Source organism: Rattus rattus, chromosome 6 (assembly GCF_011064425.1).
Source record: "Rattus rattus isolate New Zealand chromosome 6, Rrattus_CSIRO_v1, whole genome shotgun sequence".
NCBI classification, from domain to species: domain Eukaryota; kingdom Metazoa; phylum Chordata; class Mammalia; order Rodentia; family Muridae; genus Rattus; species Rattus rattus.
The window spans coordinates 105,565,162-105,577,638 of record NC_046159.1 but is presented as its reverse complement, the minus strand read 5'-3'; the positions used below and the strand labels follow the sequence as shown (position 1 = coordinate 105,577,638).

The 12,477-nt window shown below is 44.5% G+C and overlaps 1 protein-coding gene across 1 annotated transcript in view; it reads left to right on the top strand.

Moving 5' to 3' along the window:
* The window catches only part of Lrguk (leucine rich repeats and guanylate kinase domain containing), a 106,682-nt gene that overhangs the window by 83,937 nt on the left and 10,268 nt on the right, over positions 1 to 12,477 (top strand). Inside the window, exon 16 of the mRNA XM_032906791.1 lies at positions 2,208 to 2,338. Within this exon, the coding sequence (XP_032762682.1) occupies positions 2,208 to 2,338 (131 nt within the window). The remainder of the gene's footprint in view (positions 1 to 2,207; positions 2,339 to 12,477) is intronic.

Here is a 12,477-nt window from a genome sequence, read left to right as displayed (position 1 = left end):
TAGAAGGCCTTGTTTTCTTGGTGTCCTCCGTCCCATCTGGCTCTCCCAATCTCTCTGCCCCCCCTCTTCCTCAGAGTTCCCTTAACCCTGAGAGGAGGATTTGATGGAGACCCATTTAGGACTGAGGGTTCAAGTTCTCTTGCTCTCTGCGCATGGTCCAGTTGTGGGTCTCTGTATACTATACGCTCCAGTCTACCCACATGGTGACTTCTTAACACTGATACTCAGGTTAACCCTGCTAATGTCTCCTTGTATAAAACTGGTCCCCTGCCTCGTGTTCATCACCAGCCCCTCAAGGTGTCATTTGAATGTTTTCTTTCTTTGGATCTTTAAACTTCTGTCAGTCTCTCCACCTTACAGAGAATTCCTCACTTCATTCCCCTCAGAGGACTCCTTTTGACCACCATGCTAGCTCTTTCTATCACTTTGTCTGACGTCATTGTATTCATTACCTCACCTTTAACAACGTGTTATTTGTCTGCCTGCAGCTTTACTAAAGTCCCCACGGGTTGAGGAGTTTCTGTTTATTGCTCTGTCTCCATCCTGAATTATCACCACCGAGTGGTAGGCGCTCCATAAGTATGGATCAGATGAATGTTATCAGGAGGGCTTCCCACATACAGTTCCTTTTGGTCAATTTTGCTGTGATGAGTATGGTTACCTGAATTTACCCCTTGAGATTCCTCCTTTCCTGGAATTCCTGGGCTTTGTTCCCTGACCATTTACTGCACCAGAGAATCACTCTTTGCTCCCAACAGTGTTGGGATGTGGAACTCTAGACTCTCCTGCCGGGATTACTACACAGTAGAATTCGTTTTCTTTTATTAGTTTTAGATGATCACACTTGGGTTCAAGTTCATGTTCAGTCCCAGCACACAGCTCAGAAGCACAAAGGAACAGTTCCCTGCCCTTCCCCCACCTCACCCCACCCCCTTCTCCTCTAGTCTTTTCCTCGAGGCAGCATCTCACATAGGCCAGTCTGGCCTCAAGTTCTCTTTCAGCTGAGAGTGACCTTGAACTTTTGACCCTCCTATCTCTGCGTCTCAAGAGCTGGGCTCAGAAGTAGATGGATACCACCATGCCCAACTCCAAAAGCTAGGGGTCCCACCCATGGCTCTGTGCGTGGTAAGTCATCACTCTAAAAGCTAGCCTCGAGGTCTCATGTGTTTACAGGTATTTCTATCCGAGGGCCAGGCACAGCTCTGTGTACCATTCTTCCATCTGCGGGCTGAGTTCCAGAGACCTTCTTTGCAGCTTCTCACAGTATCAAAGACCCAGGCCTTGTCTTCCTAGCTCAGAGAACCTGCCTTCTGACTTCTTGTCCATTTGCCCATTTCTTGACTTCTCACTTTCATCTAGATCTAGAACTGTTTCTTTCCTGATATATATATGTTTTATATTTATATAAAACAAAACATGCTTCTGTTGTACATGAACGTTACCTTTTGTCTTTGGGCGAGGGCTAGTTTCCCACATCTGCTCAGACAATCATATTAACCGAAGATCCTGTGTGAATTCTTTATTTGAGCATTTTGTAAGCAATGTCCCTGAACTGCCTGATACTTCCATACACCTTAAAGGCTTGTAAACTCAGGACCTATCTTCAGGAGCAAGACTAGAAATGTGTGTTCTCTATCTCTGGGTTTTCTAGTGTTTTAAAGGAAAGGTTCCATGTTAATTATGAATAATTCCTGTTCCATTGAACCTTAAACCTTCTCGGAATTACATGTTTTAATTTTCGTCTAGGCTTTTAGGAGGCTTTTATCAGATAGAATGTAACTGTGAGGGTAACTTTAAAAGCCATTGTTGTTTGGTTTTTTATTACTTATTTTTATATTAATATTAATACCAAACTGTGCTGACTGAGTTCCAGTTAACTTCCAAAAGGCTGTGCCTACTGGATGCAATAGGCCAACATTAATTTTATTGTTACCATAAAATGCATCTTACTTATTTTCAAGTCGAAACGCACAGACTTTAAGTGCACAATTGCTTGCGTTTGAACAAACAAAATATAAAACACTGCTGTCACATCAAGAAATTTACTTTGGGGGGCTGGGGATTTAGCTCAGTGGTAGAGCGCTTACCTAGGAAGCGCAAGGCCCTGGTTCGGTCCCCAGCTCGAAAAAAAAAAGAACCAAAAAAAAAAAAAAAAAAAATTTACTTTGTTGTATGTTTCATTCACAAATTTATCTTTTCCTCACCAGATACTAAGACATCTTACGTGAAATCCGAAGACTATTCTAGGAGGTCCAGTACGGTTGAATTATCGGATTCAACAGACAGAAACTACTTTACTAAATTATGGGCCAAACTTTCATCCAAAAAGTCACCAGTGGTAAGGGCAGGGCAGGTGGGGTAAAAGTGATTGTAGAACCATATTCCCTAAAGGGTTTAGGGTCCGAACATGTCGGCACACGCCTTAAATCCCAGCCCTCGGGAGGCAGAGACAGGTAGAACTCTGAGCTTGAGACCATCCGGGACTACATAGTGAGATCCTATCTTAAAAACAGGGGTGGGGGCAGAATGTGGGGATTAAGTTTTCCTAAACCATTCTCTCACATCTGTGAGCTGTAAACAAGATTCTTTCTCCTCCCCTCCCCCACCCCATCTCTAGGAATAGTTACTCTCTTTAAAATTGAATTCCCAGTGTAAGTTTTTTAGTACCGCTTTCTCAGGCTCCCAGTAAAAACACTGGCATCCGACTCTTGTGTTTTGCAATAGAAAAGCACCACAATAAAACAGGCACGGTAAAATGTGTATTTCAAGGGGCCAGTTGCTCTGAGCTGGGAGGTGACTATGAGTATCTGGGGAAAACATCAAGTCCACTCCAGAAGTGTGTTTTATGGCATCGTCATTTAAAGCAGGCCTGTAACAATGTCCCAACTCAGCCCTCTAGGAACATCTGGAAATTGTCCCATGTAGGAGTGTCTAATATACACTAGGGCATGTGCTCGTTTTCATGAGTAATAATTTTTTTATGTAATAATCTGGGAATGCAGAGACTTAAAAAAAATTACAGTGGCAGAATATACCTGTGCTGGTTCGAATAGGGATGCCTCCCATAGACTCACGTGTGAACGCTTGGCCCATGGGGAGTGGCACTAACAGGAGGTGTGGCCTTGTTAAAGTAGGTGTGGTCTTGTTGGAGGAAGTGTCTCACTGTGGAGGTGGGCTTTGAGGTCTCATAGGTTCAGGCTAGGCCCAGTGTGGCACACAGTCTCTCCCTGCTGTCTGTGGGTCAAGATGTAGAACTCTCAGTTTCTTCCCCAGCACCACGTCTGCCTGCACGCTGCCACACTTCTCGAGCTAACTACAGTGAACTACCTCTCTGAAACTGTAAGCCAGCCCCAGTGAAATGTTTTCCTTTTATAAGAATTGTTATAGTCAGGGCTGGAGAGATGGGTCACTGATACAGAGCACTGGCTATTCTTCCAGGGGACCTGGGTTCAATTCTCAGCACCCACATGGCAGCTCACAACTGTCTGTCATTCAGGCAAAACGCCGCAATGCACACCAGCAAACAAACAATGCAAATAAATAAATAAATAAATAAATAAATAAATAAATAAATAGTTGCTGTGGTCATGGTGTCCCTTCACAGCGATAGGAAATCTAACTGAACTTGTAGTTGTCAACTTAAAGCCAGCCTATTCAAAGCCAGTTACCATACCGCCTTCCAAAGTTAGAACCAAGGTCAGTGGTCAAAAGAATCAGTGGTTCAAGTCTTGTGCTGTGGCGCAAAGGGACACACCTGAGCATTCCCCTGAAAGGCATGACAGCTCTTGGGAATTCTGAGTGCACAAAACACGTGTTTCTGCTTCGCTTTTCTGTGTGGCCTCTTGCACTGACTTCGAGGGTAGGCCTGCCCCTCTCACCTACTCACGTAGAAGAATTCTCCCACATTCCCACAGACTTCCCTCTAGTTCTTCAGTTCACACTGCCGAAGACAAAAGAGCCCGACTGCCTCTAGCCATGTTCCTCAAGCCTGACGAGACTCTGCAAGTCCCCCATTGCAAGGCCTCCCGATTATGGCCTCTTAGGGGCACCTGCGTGTGCATGAGCTCTTAAGAGTCTGTAAATAACGTGAATTGGTTTCATGGTGCTTGAGTTCATGGAAGCCATATAAGTCAGTCAAATCTAGAATATGCCCGCTCGCCAGGATTTAGGAGAAATCAAACATCAGCCATTAGCAATGGAGACCGTTCTCCATCTTTAGATTTAGAATCCAAAGGCTTCTGGCTTTTCTGAGAGATTTCAGAAAGACCTTCAGTCTTCAGATCACACGGTAACTTTGGAGATGTTCTTGTGAGCTCCTGGCTTCCTTTTCAAGCTGCTGGTTCTGGTATACCCCGCATTCTCTCCTCTCCTGCTGGCAGGTTGCTCTCTTTTCCTGGCTAAGTCTGAGGTAACCCTGTGATCTTGCCATCCCATGGAATCTCAGGTAGAAATCTCAGGTAAGGCAGCCTTAATGTGGAGCACCCACTGCCGTCTGCCATTCTGGTTCTGGTCAGTTTCTTCATGTGCCCTTGACACCCTGGTTTTCTTGAAAGGAATGCCGTGCTGTTTCTAAGAACTGAGGCTCTCAGACATAAATTCTCAAATCTCCCTCAGTGGCATCAGCATCCAGGGTATGGAGCTACAGTAGCAACCCCAGCGTGGTTCATACAAACACGTAAACCAATGGAATAGAATGCTGGGCTCAGAAATAAGCTCACGTAGTCATCTGATCTTTGACAAAGCTGTCAGAACACTGCAGCAACTCCATCCTCAACAGAAGAGCTCACTCAGCGCAGTGCTGGGAATAGTGGGTGTTCACACGGCAGAGGAGGAGACTCGTGAGCTGGGAATGGGGTTCAGTTGCTAGACTGCTTGCCTGGCATCTATAAAAACTTGAGCCCAATCCCAGCACTACCTAAGATTGAGCATGGTAGCCCATGTCTATAACCCTAATACTTGGGAGGTGGGGGTAGGAAGATCAGAAGTTGTCTGGTAAGTTCAAAGCCAGCCTGGACTACATGGCACCCTGGAAAAAGAAACTAGATACTGCATACCCCACACAAAAATCTTAACGTAAGACCTGAACTCTGGAACTGCTAGATGCACCGGGGAAAGGCCTGCGATAGAGACACAGGCCTACCCAGGCTTCCTGGAAAGGACTGTGGTGATACGGGACACAGCCCAAGTTGACAGTGGGATTGCAAAAAAAATTAAAATGTTTACACAAAAAAGAAAACAATTAAATTCCGCAGAGTAGAGATTCAGTTACAGAATGGGAAACAATCTTTGTCAACTATACATCAGACAAGGGATTGATAGCTACACCTGAGCTTAGCCAAAAGGTTAGCAAGCAATTGGATTACTATCTGGAATCTACTTTAAAAATCTCTAAAAATTAAATACACACACACACACCCCATACTACAACACAAACACACACACACCCCACACACACACCCCACCCCACACAGCACACACACACACACACACACCCCACCCCACACATACACCCCACCCCACACAGCACACACACACACACACACACACACACACACACACACACACACACACACACACACACACAAAAATCTATCCAGTCAGTTAATGGAATAATGCCAATAACAGGAAGTTCTCAAAAAAAAAATGCAGATGGCCAAAACATATTTGACCAAAACATATCCTTAGTTCAGGGAAATGCAGAAGGAATGGGCGTGGGGGGCAGGTATATGTTAATGACCTATATGATGTATACTAATGACAGTGTAAACTAAGACATCCACTATAGAAATCAATATGGACGTTTGTCACGTAACTCCAAATAGAGCTACCACATGACTCGACTATTCAGCCCCTGGCTGTGTACCTGAAGGATTCTGGGGCAGCATACCACAGAGATATTTTACAGTCTGTGTTCATTGCCACATAATTCACAATAGCCAAAGTATGGACCCATGCTAGCTGTCCACCAAAAGATGAGCAAATGGATAAAGATGTGGTCCATGCACACAGTGAAATTTCCTTCATCTCTGGAGAAGAAAGATGATGTCATTTATAGGAAATGGATGAAAATGGAGGTCACTGTTGAGCAACACCATCAAGACTCAAGAGTTAGTCAAATATTGAACATTTCATATGTGGAATCTATTGTGTGTATGTGCCCTTCTCTGTCTCTGTCTCTGTCTCTGTCTCTCTCTCTCTCTCTGTGTGCGTGTGCGTGTGCGTGTGCATGTGCATGTGCGTGCGTGCCTGTGTGTGTGTGTGTGTGTGTGTGTGTGTGTGTGTGTAACATGAAAGCAGAAAGGAGATTGCGAGAGCAGGAGGAGGCCTAGCAAAGTATGAAGGAGGAGCAAGGGAGGTGGTGGACCATATGCCTTGAAAAGAAAAAGGATGGGGGGGAAGAGGGCTGAGAGGACTATAAGGGAAAAATAAGAACCAGTTATATGAATATGTCCTTGTCAAACCTATTTCTTTGCATTCTAATCAAAACTATCTTAGTTTCAAAGGAGAAGAAAGAAAATATAAAAATAAACTAGACATGGTGGTGCACTTTTAAGCCTAGCACCTGAGAGTCAGATGGATTTCTCTGAGTTAGCAGCCAGCCTGGTCTACATGGCAAGTTTCAGGATAGCCAGGGTATGTAGAGAGATCGTGTCTTAAAGAAAAGAAAAGAGAAAAGAATATACAAAGATTGGCTCATTGAGTAAAGACACTTGCCACCGCCTGGCCATCTGAGTTGATCTCCTGAGCCCAGATGCTGGAAGGAAGGAACCGACTTGAGCCAGTCTTCCTTTTACCACCATGTATGCCATGGGATGGACACACACACACACACACACACACACACACACACACACAATCTCTCTCTCTCTCTCTCTCTCTCTCTCTCTCTCTCTCTCTCTCTCTCTCTCTCTCTCTCTCCCCCACCCTCGTGTTTACTCATTGACAGAAAATGGAAAGAAATCTTGGAGGAGGAGGAGGAGGAGGAGGAGGAGGAGGAGGAGGAGGAGGAGGAGGAGGAGGAGGAGGAGGAGGAGGAGGAGGAGGAGGAGGAGGAGGAGGAGGAGGAGGAGGAGGAGGAGGAGGAGGAGGAGGAGGAGGAGGAGGAGGAGGAGGAGGAGGAGGAGAAGAGGAGGAGGAGGAGGAGGAGGAGGAGAAGGAGAGAAGGAGAGGAGAGAAGGAGAGAAGGAGAGAAGGGGAAGGGGAAAAAGGGAAGGAAAAAAAGGGAAGGGGAAGGGAGAAGGGTGAAGGGAGGGAGAAGGGAGGAGAAGGAGAAGGAGAAGGAGAAGGAGAAGGAAGGAGAAGGAGGTCTAAATGGAGACAAGATGTCCTAGGGTCTTTCTACCTAAGGTTCAGGTAGGTGGCAAATGTAATGACTAACGTCAGCCCATCAGACTGCAGTGACTTAAGGACACATACTTCAGCCTCTGGAAAGTTACTAAAAGAAGATTAAGAGAAACATAAATTTTAATCTAATTGGGAAAAGGGATATAGGGACAAGTAGACATTGTACTGAGAGTGCCAACCAGTACAACAGATAACCTAGGAGTAGAAACGATGTTTCTGGGAGTTCAGAAACAGTCAAGAGATGCACTTGACAAAGCCACCAGACATTCAATAAGCATTGTTTTAAGTATAAGGAATTTCAATATTATAGTAATAATAATTTTAAGTATCTTAAAATTCAAAGAACATTTTTCTTCCTTAAAACAAAAGGATAGTATAATGCCACACGTCTTTAATCCCAGCACTTGGGAGGTAGAAGAAGGTGGATCTCTGAGTTCTAGGCCAGTCTGGTCTATAGGACTAGGACAACCAGGGCTACGCAGAGAAAGCCCGTTTGTATGTAGGTGGTTTGCCTGTATGTGTGTATGTGCATAACATGCAATGCCTGTGAAGCCCAGAAGAGGGCGATCTCTTGGTGCTGGAATTAAGATGGTAGTGATCTGCTATGTGGGGGCTGGGAACCAAATCGGGGCTTCTACGAGAGCACCAACTGTCCCTAACCCCCAGGCCGTCTTCATAGCTCCCTAAAATATGTTTTGACTAGGATCTAAGATTAATGTTAATAATAAATCTAATAAAAAAGATGTATAATGCCTCTACATAGAAAAATATAAAAATATTTAGAATAAAAAACAAAGTTACATTTATGAATTACAAGAATTGCATACATCAGCTCTTCAAATCTACAGATATAATCTGAGCCAGTCAAAAATTCCCACAGCTCTTTGTGAAATTGATTTTGATATTTGTATGGAAATGCTAGCCCTATCTCAGAGACAAACCTGTGCGTGCATGGGCCTGACGTGTGACAAGCGTGGTAAGAAGAAGATGAGATCTTTGATAGAATTAGCTGCTTACAAATGAGGGTTTACACTTAATGCCAGTCCCACACCACACAAAACCTAAGGGGTTTGCAATCTGTGTAATCTATATGATCTCATAAGTGTGAAAAGCAGAACAGTACTTCTGAAAGATAATGTAAGAGAGACTCTTATGACCATGATACCGTGAATAGTTTCTTAAATATAAACACAAACAATGCTAACTAAAAGAAAATGTGGAAACACTGAATTACATTAAAATTAAGAACTTCCGGGTAGAGGAGATGGTTCTGCCACTAACCATGAGGACCAGAGTTCAATCCCTGAAACCTTTATAGCGGAAGGAGAGAAATGACCCCTGAAAGTTGTTCTCTGAGCTCCACGCATACCCTGAGGCACGCATGCATACATACTAAATAAATAAACAGATATAATAAAATTTAAATTAAGAACCCTTGTTAATAAAAGTGGCATTAAACTTTAAAAAGGCAAACCACACCAAGATACTTGCGATGTATAAGCGACAGAGTATTTGTGCCCATACATAAGGAACTCTTACTGGTTACTGGTTAAAATGTGTGGTACACAGGAAACCTGCACACAAAAAAATAGCCTGGTGACCAGTGATGTTATGACAGGTTTATATGACCACAAAACAATGCAGGTTATAATCATACTGAGATGCTTATAAGAATAAACTTAAAGTAGTAAATTATAAAACAGACTTTTTATTGGGTGTTTTTTATTTACATTTCAAATGTTATTCCCTGTCCATAAGCCCCCATCCCATCCCCCTTCCCTTCTTCTATGAGGGTGTTCCCCCTTCCCAGCCGCCCCCCATCCTGCCTCTCCACCCTGACTTTCCCCTACACTGGGGGTCCAGCCTTGGTAGGACCAAAGTCTTTTCCCATTGGTGCCCAACAAGGCCATCCTGTGCTACATATGCAGTTGGAGTCATGGGTCTGTCCATGTGTAGTCTAGGGGTAGTGGTTTAGTCTCTGGGAGCTCTGGTTGGTTGGCATTGTTGTTCTTCCTATGGGGTTACAAGCCCCTTCAGCTCCTTCAGTCCTTTCTCTAACTCCTCCAATGGAGACTCCATTCTCAGTTCACAGGGAAAACTCTTACATGACAACGGCTGGGGGGGTTAAACAGTGTATGTTGACAGCAGCTGGACATACTGGTGTTGAACATACATGTGCCCCATGCCTCAGCTAAGACATTCCTGACATAAACTCAATAGAGAGGAGAGGCATGCACAGGAGTGCCGGGCTATGTGCCACAGCGTCAGTCACAGAGGCCCACACTGGAAATCCAGACGTGTAAAATGTCAAACACATAATGAACTGTGTACAGTAACGTAAGTGAACATACTTGGATTTAAACATATTTGAAAGACACTGACTTTCTGTACTTTTGACCCATATCAGGATTCAAATAATCTCACCTTATGATCTTTTCTGGTTGACTTCCTTGAAATGGAGTCTTTGGTAGCTGCTTTGCCATTTGGCATAACAAGCTAGCCCACGCTCTTGTATTTTGCCTGGCACAGACCCGTTGTTGAATGTCAAATGACCCCCATGGGCTGTGTGAGCACGTGGTCCCCAACTGGTGGCACTGATTGGGTGGAACCTTTAGGAGGTAAAGGCTTGTTGAAGGGAGTGGGTCCGGTGGTGCAGGCCTTGGGGTGTATTGCCTGGCCCCACTTCCTCTCATTCTCTGCTTCCAAAGTGTGGATGCGATGTGACCAGCCAGCCCGTACTCCTGCCACCATGCCTTCTCTGCCTGAAGCCATATCGTTCCCTGCCATGATGAAGTATGTCCCTCTGGACACATAAGCCCAAATAAACCCATTTCTTTCCTAACTTGCTTTTGTCTGGGAATTCTGTCACAGTAACAGAAAAGTAACAAAGATACCTCAGAGCTGTTTTTACAGGGAGCGGTCTGGGTTTCCCTAAGTGAGAGGTCATAGTTCAACGATGCATTTCGGCCATTAGGAACGCCCATCACTATTGGAGTGGCCATTACTTCTAGGACTCCTTAGGGGAAAAGACACTGGGAACCAAACCCAGGGCCTTGTTCATGCTAGGCAAGTTTCTACCACTAAACTATAGTCTCTGCCCTCTGGTCTTTTTCCCTGGCTAGATAAAATATTTCATGAGTTCAACCTGATATTTCTAATTAAAATTCATGGCCTCATGAGTTTTGCTTTTTCTATTACACCTTTATCTTTCTTGCACACTGAGAATCCTTCCCAAAGGCTTCTCAGAGACCTAGACGATGATAGGATTATGATAGGCCGTTAAATTACTCTTCTGCTCTATCCCACATCATGAGAACAGCCTCTGAATAACAACACTAATACAATCATCCCATTATGAAAACTGAAACGTGCTTTTTAAATGTCATTTTCTTTGTTTCTCTCATTTTCATTAGTTCTTTGAGAATTTCATAGAAATCATTTTGATCATATTTGCCCTCCCCTGACTCCTCCCTGATCCACCTCCCATTCCCTCCCTCCCTCCCTGATTCTGAGTCCTCTGTTGAGTTTTCAAACCCCATTAAGCACAGTTTGTGCTGCCCAAGAATTCTTGGATGTGTGGTCTTCACTCAACCCACCACTGAGTCTCCCCGTTGACGACTCCCTCTCCAGCAGCTGTCACCCACCGGCCAGGATCCTCTCAGCCAGGGGTGGGGCGCTCATCCTCACGCTCCACCACGTTGTTTAAGGCTGCATGACAGCTACGCATAGTCAGTCTGTATTTTGTATTAATTCTGAAATATGCATATACTTAAGATTCACCAGAGTGTGGCTCAGTATCCGGCTGTTGTATGATGTATTCTGTGTACAGAAAAAGCTAAAAAACAATTTCCTGAGTTCTTACAGGCTGATACCCTGTCCGTTCCACTCTTAGGCACTGTATTCAGACCATAGTGTTCCTTGTTCCTGTCACGTGTGTGTAGCGTTTGTATGTTGAGTCTCCACACCTGAAATATCTCTCCTTTTCTCCCAGATTCTTCGAGCTCTTTCTTTTGGATTTTCAGGGGTTTTTCTTCTTCTCCTTCACTTTCTAGTTCTCTTAATCCATTCTCTCTCTCTCTCTCTCTCTCTCTCTCTCTCTCTCTCTCTCTCTCTCTCTCTCTCCCTCCCTCCCTCCCTCCCTCCCTCCCTCTTCCTCCCTTCCCCTCCTCCTCTCCCTCTCCCTCTTTTCCCTCCTTCCCTTTCTCCCCCTTTCTCATTCTTGAATTTCTTCTGATTCAGTTGTTTCTGTAGTAATCGTTTCCCTTTTATTTCTAGTTCATTCTTGAGTTCTGCCACCGTATTTGTCAGCTTTTAATTATAATTTTATTTGTTCTTTAATGCCTTGAGTCTTTCACTTATGTCTTTGTGTTTACTTTGAAACAGCAGATTACAAATTTGATGTTTTATATGAAAGCTTTGTCTGAAGGGTTGGTGTTCTCTTTTATTTTTTCTCTTAGGATAGCCGCATATGAAATTTAACTAAATACCTTCTATTGCCCATCTACATGAAATTAATTTTCTTAGAGTTTATGAAGTGACCATGGTTCCTTCAAACAACCCTAAAATCGATATCAGTTCCCCTCCTGAGATCTCCTGGCAGTTTTTTTTTCTGTTGAATTTGTCCTATTAAATTTGTATTCCATTCTCTCAGCTGCTCTTGGTATGTGTGGTGGTTGGAATGAGACATCCCCCATATCCACAGGCGTCTGAATACTTGATCATCAATTGAATCCTTCTGTGGGTCTCCTCTCCTCTCTCTCTCTCTCTCTCCCTCTCCCTCCCCTCCCTCTCCCTCCCTCCTTCTCCCTCTCCTTCCCTCTCTCCCTCTCTCTCTCTCACCCCCTCCCCCCCTCTCACCTCCCCTCCTCCTCCCTCCCTCCCTCCCTCCCTCCCACTTGTTGTTTAGATGTGAACCCCCAGCTCTCAGCCTGGAGCTCCCTGCTGAGGTACTGTTCTCATATGGACCCTCTGGAACCATAAGCCCCAGTGAACCCTTGCATTGGTAATGGTGTTCTATTACAGCCACAGAAAAATAACTAACACAGTGTGGGAGCTGTCCTCAAAAAAGAACCCCAGTGAGGCGGCTTCAGAGTTTTAGTGCATTCAGTTCCTTTAGCATGCACTGGAAGTCCA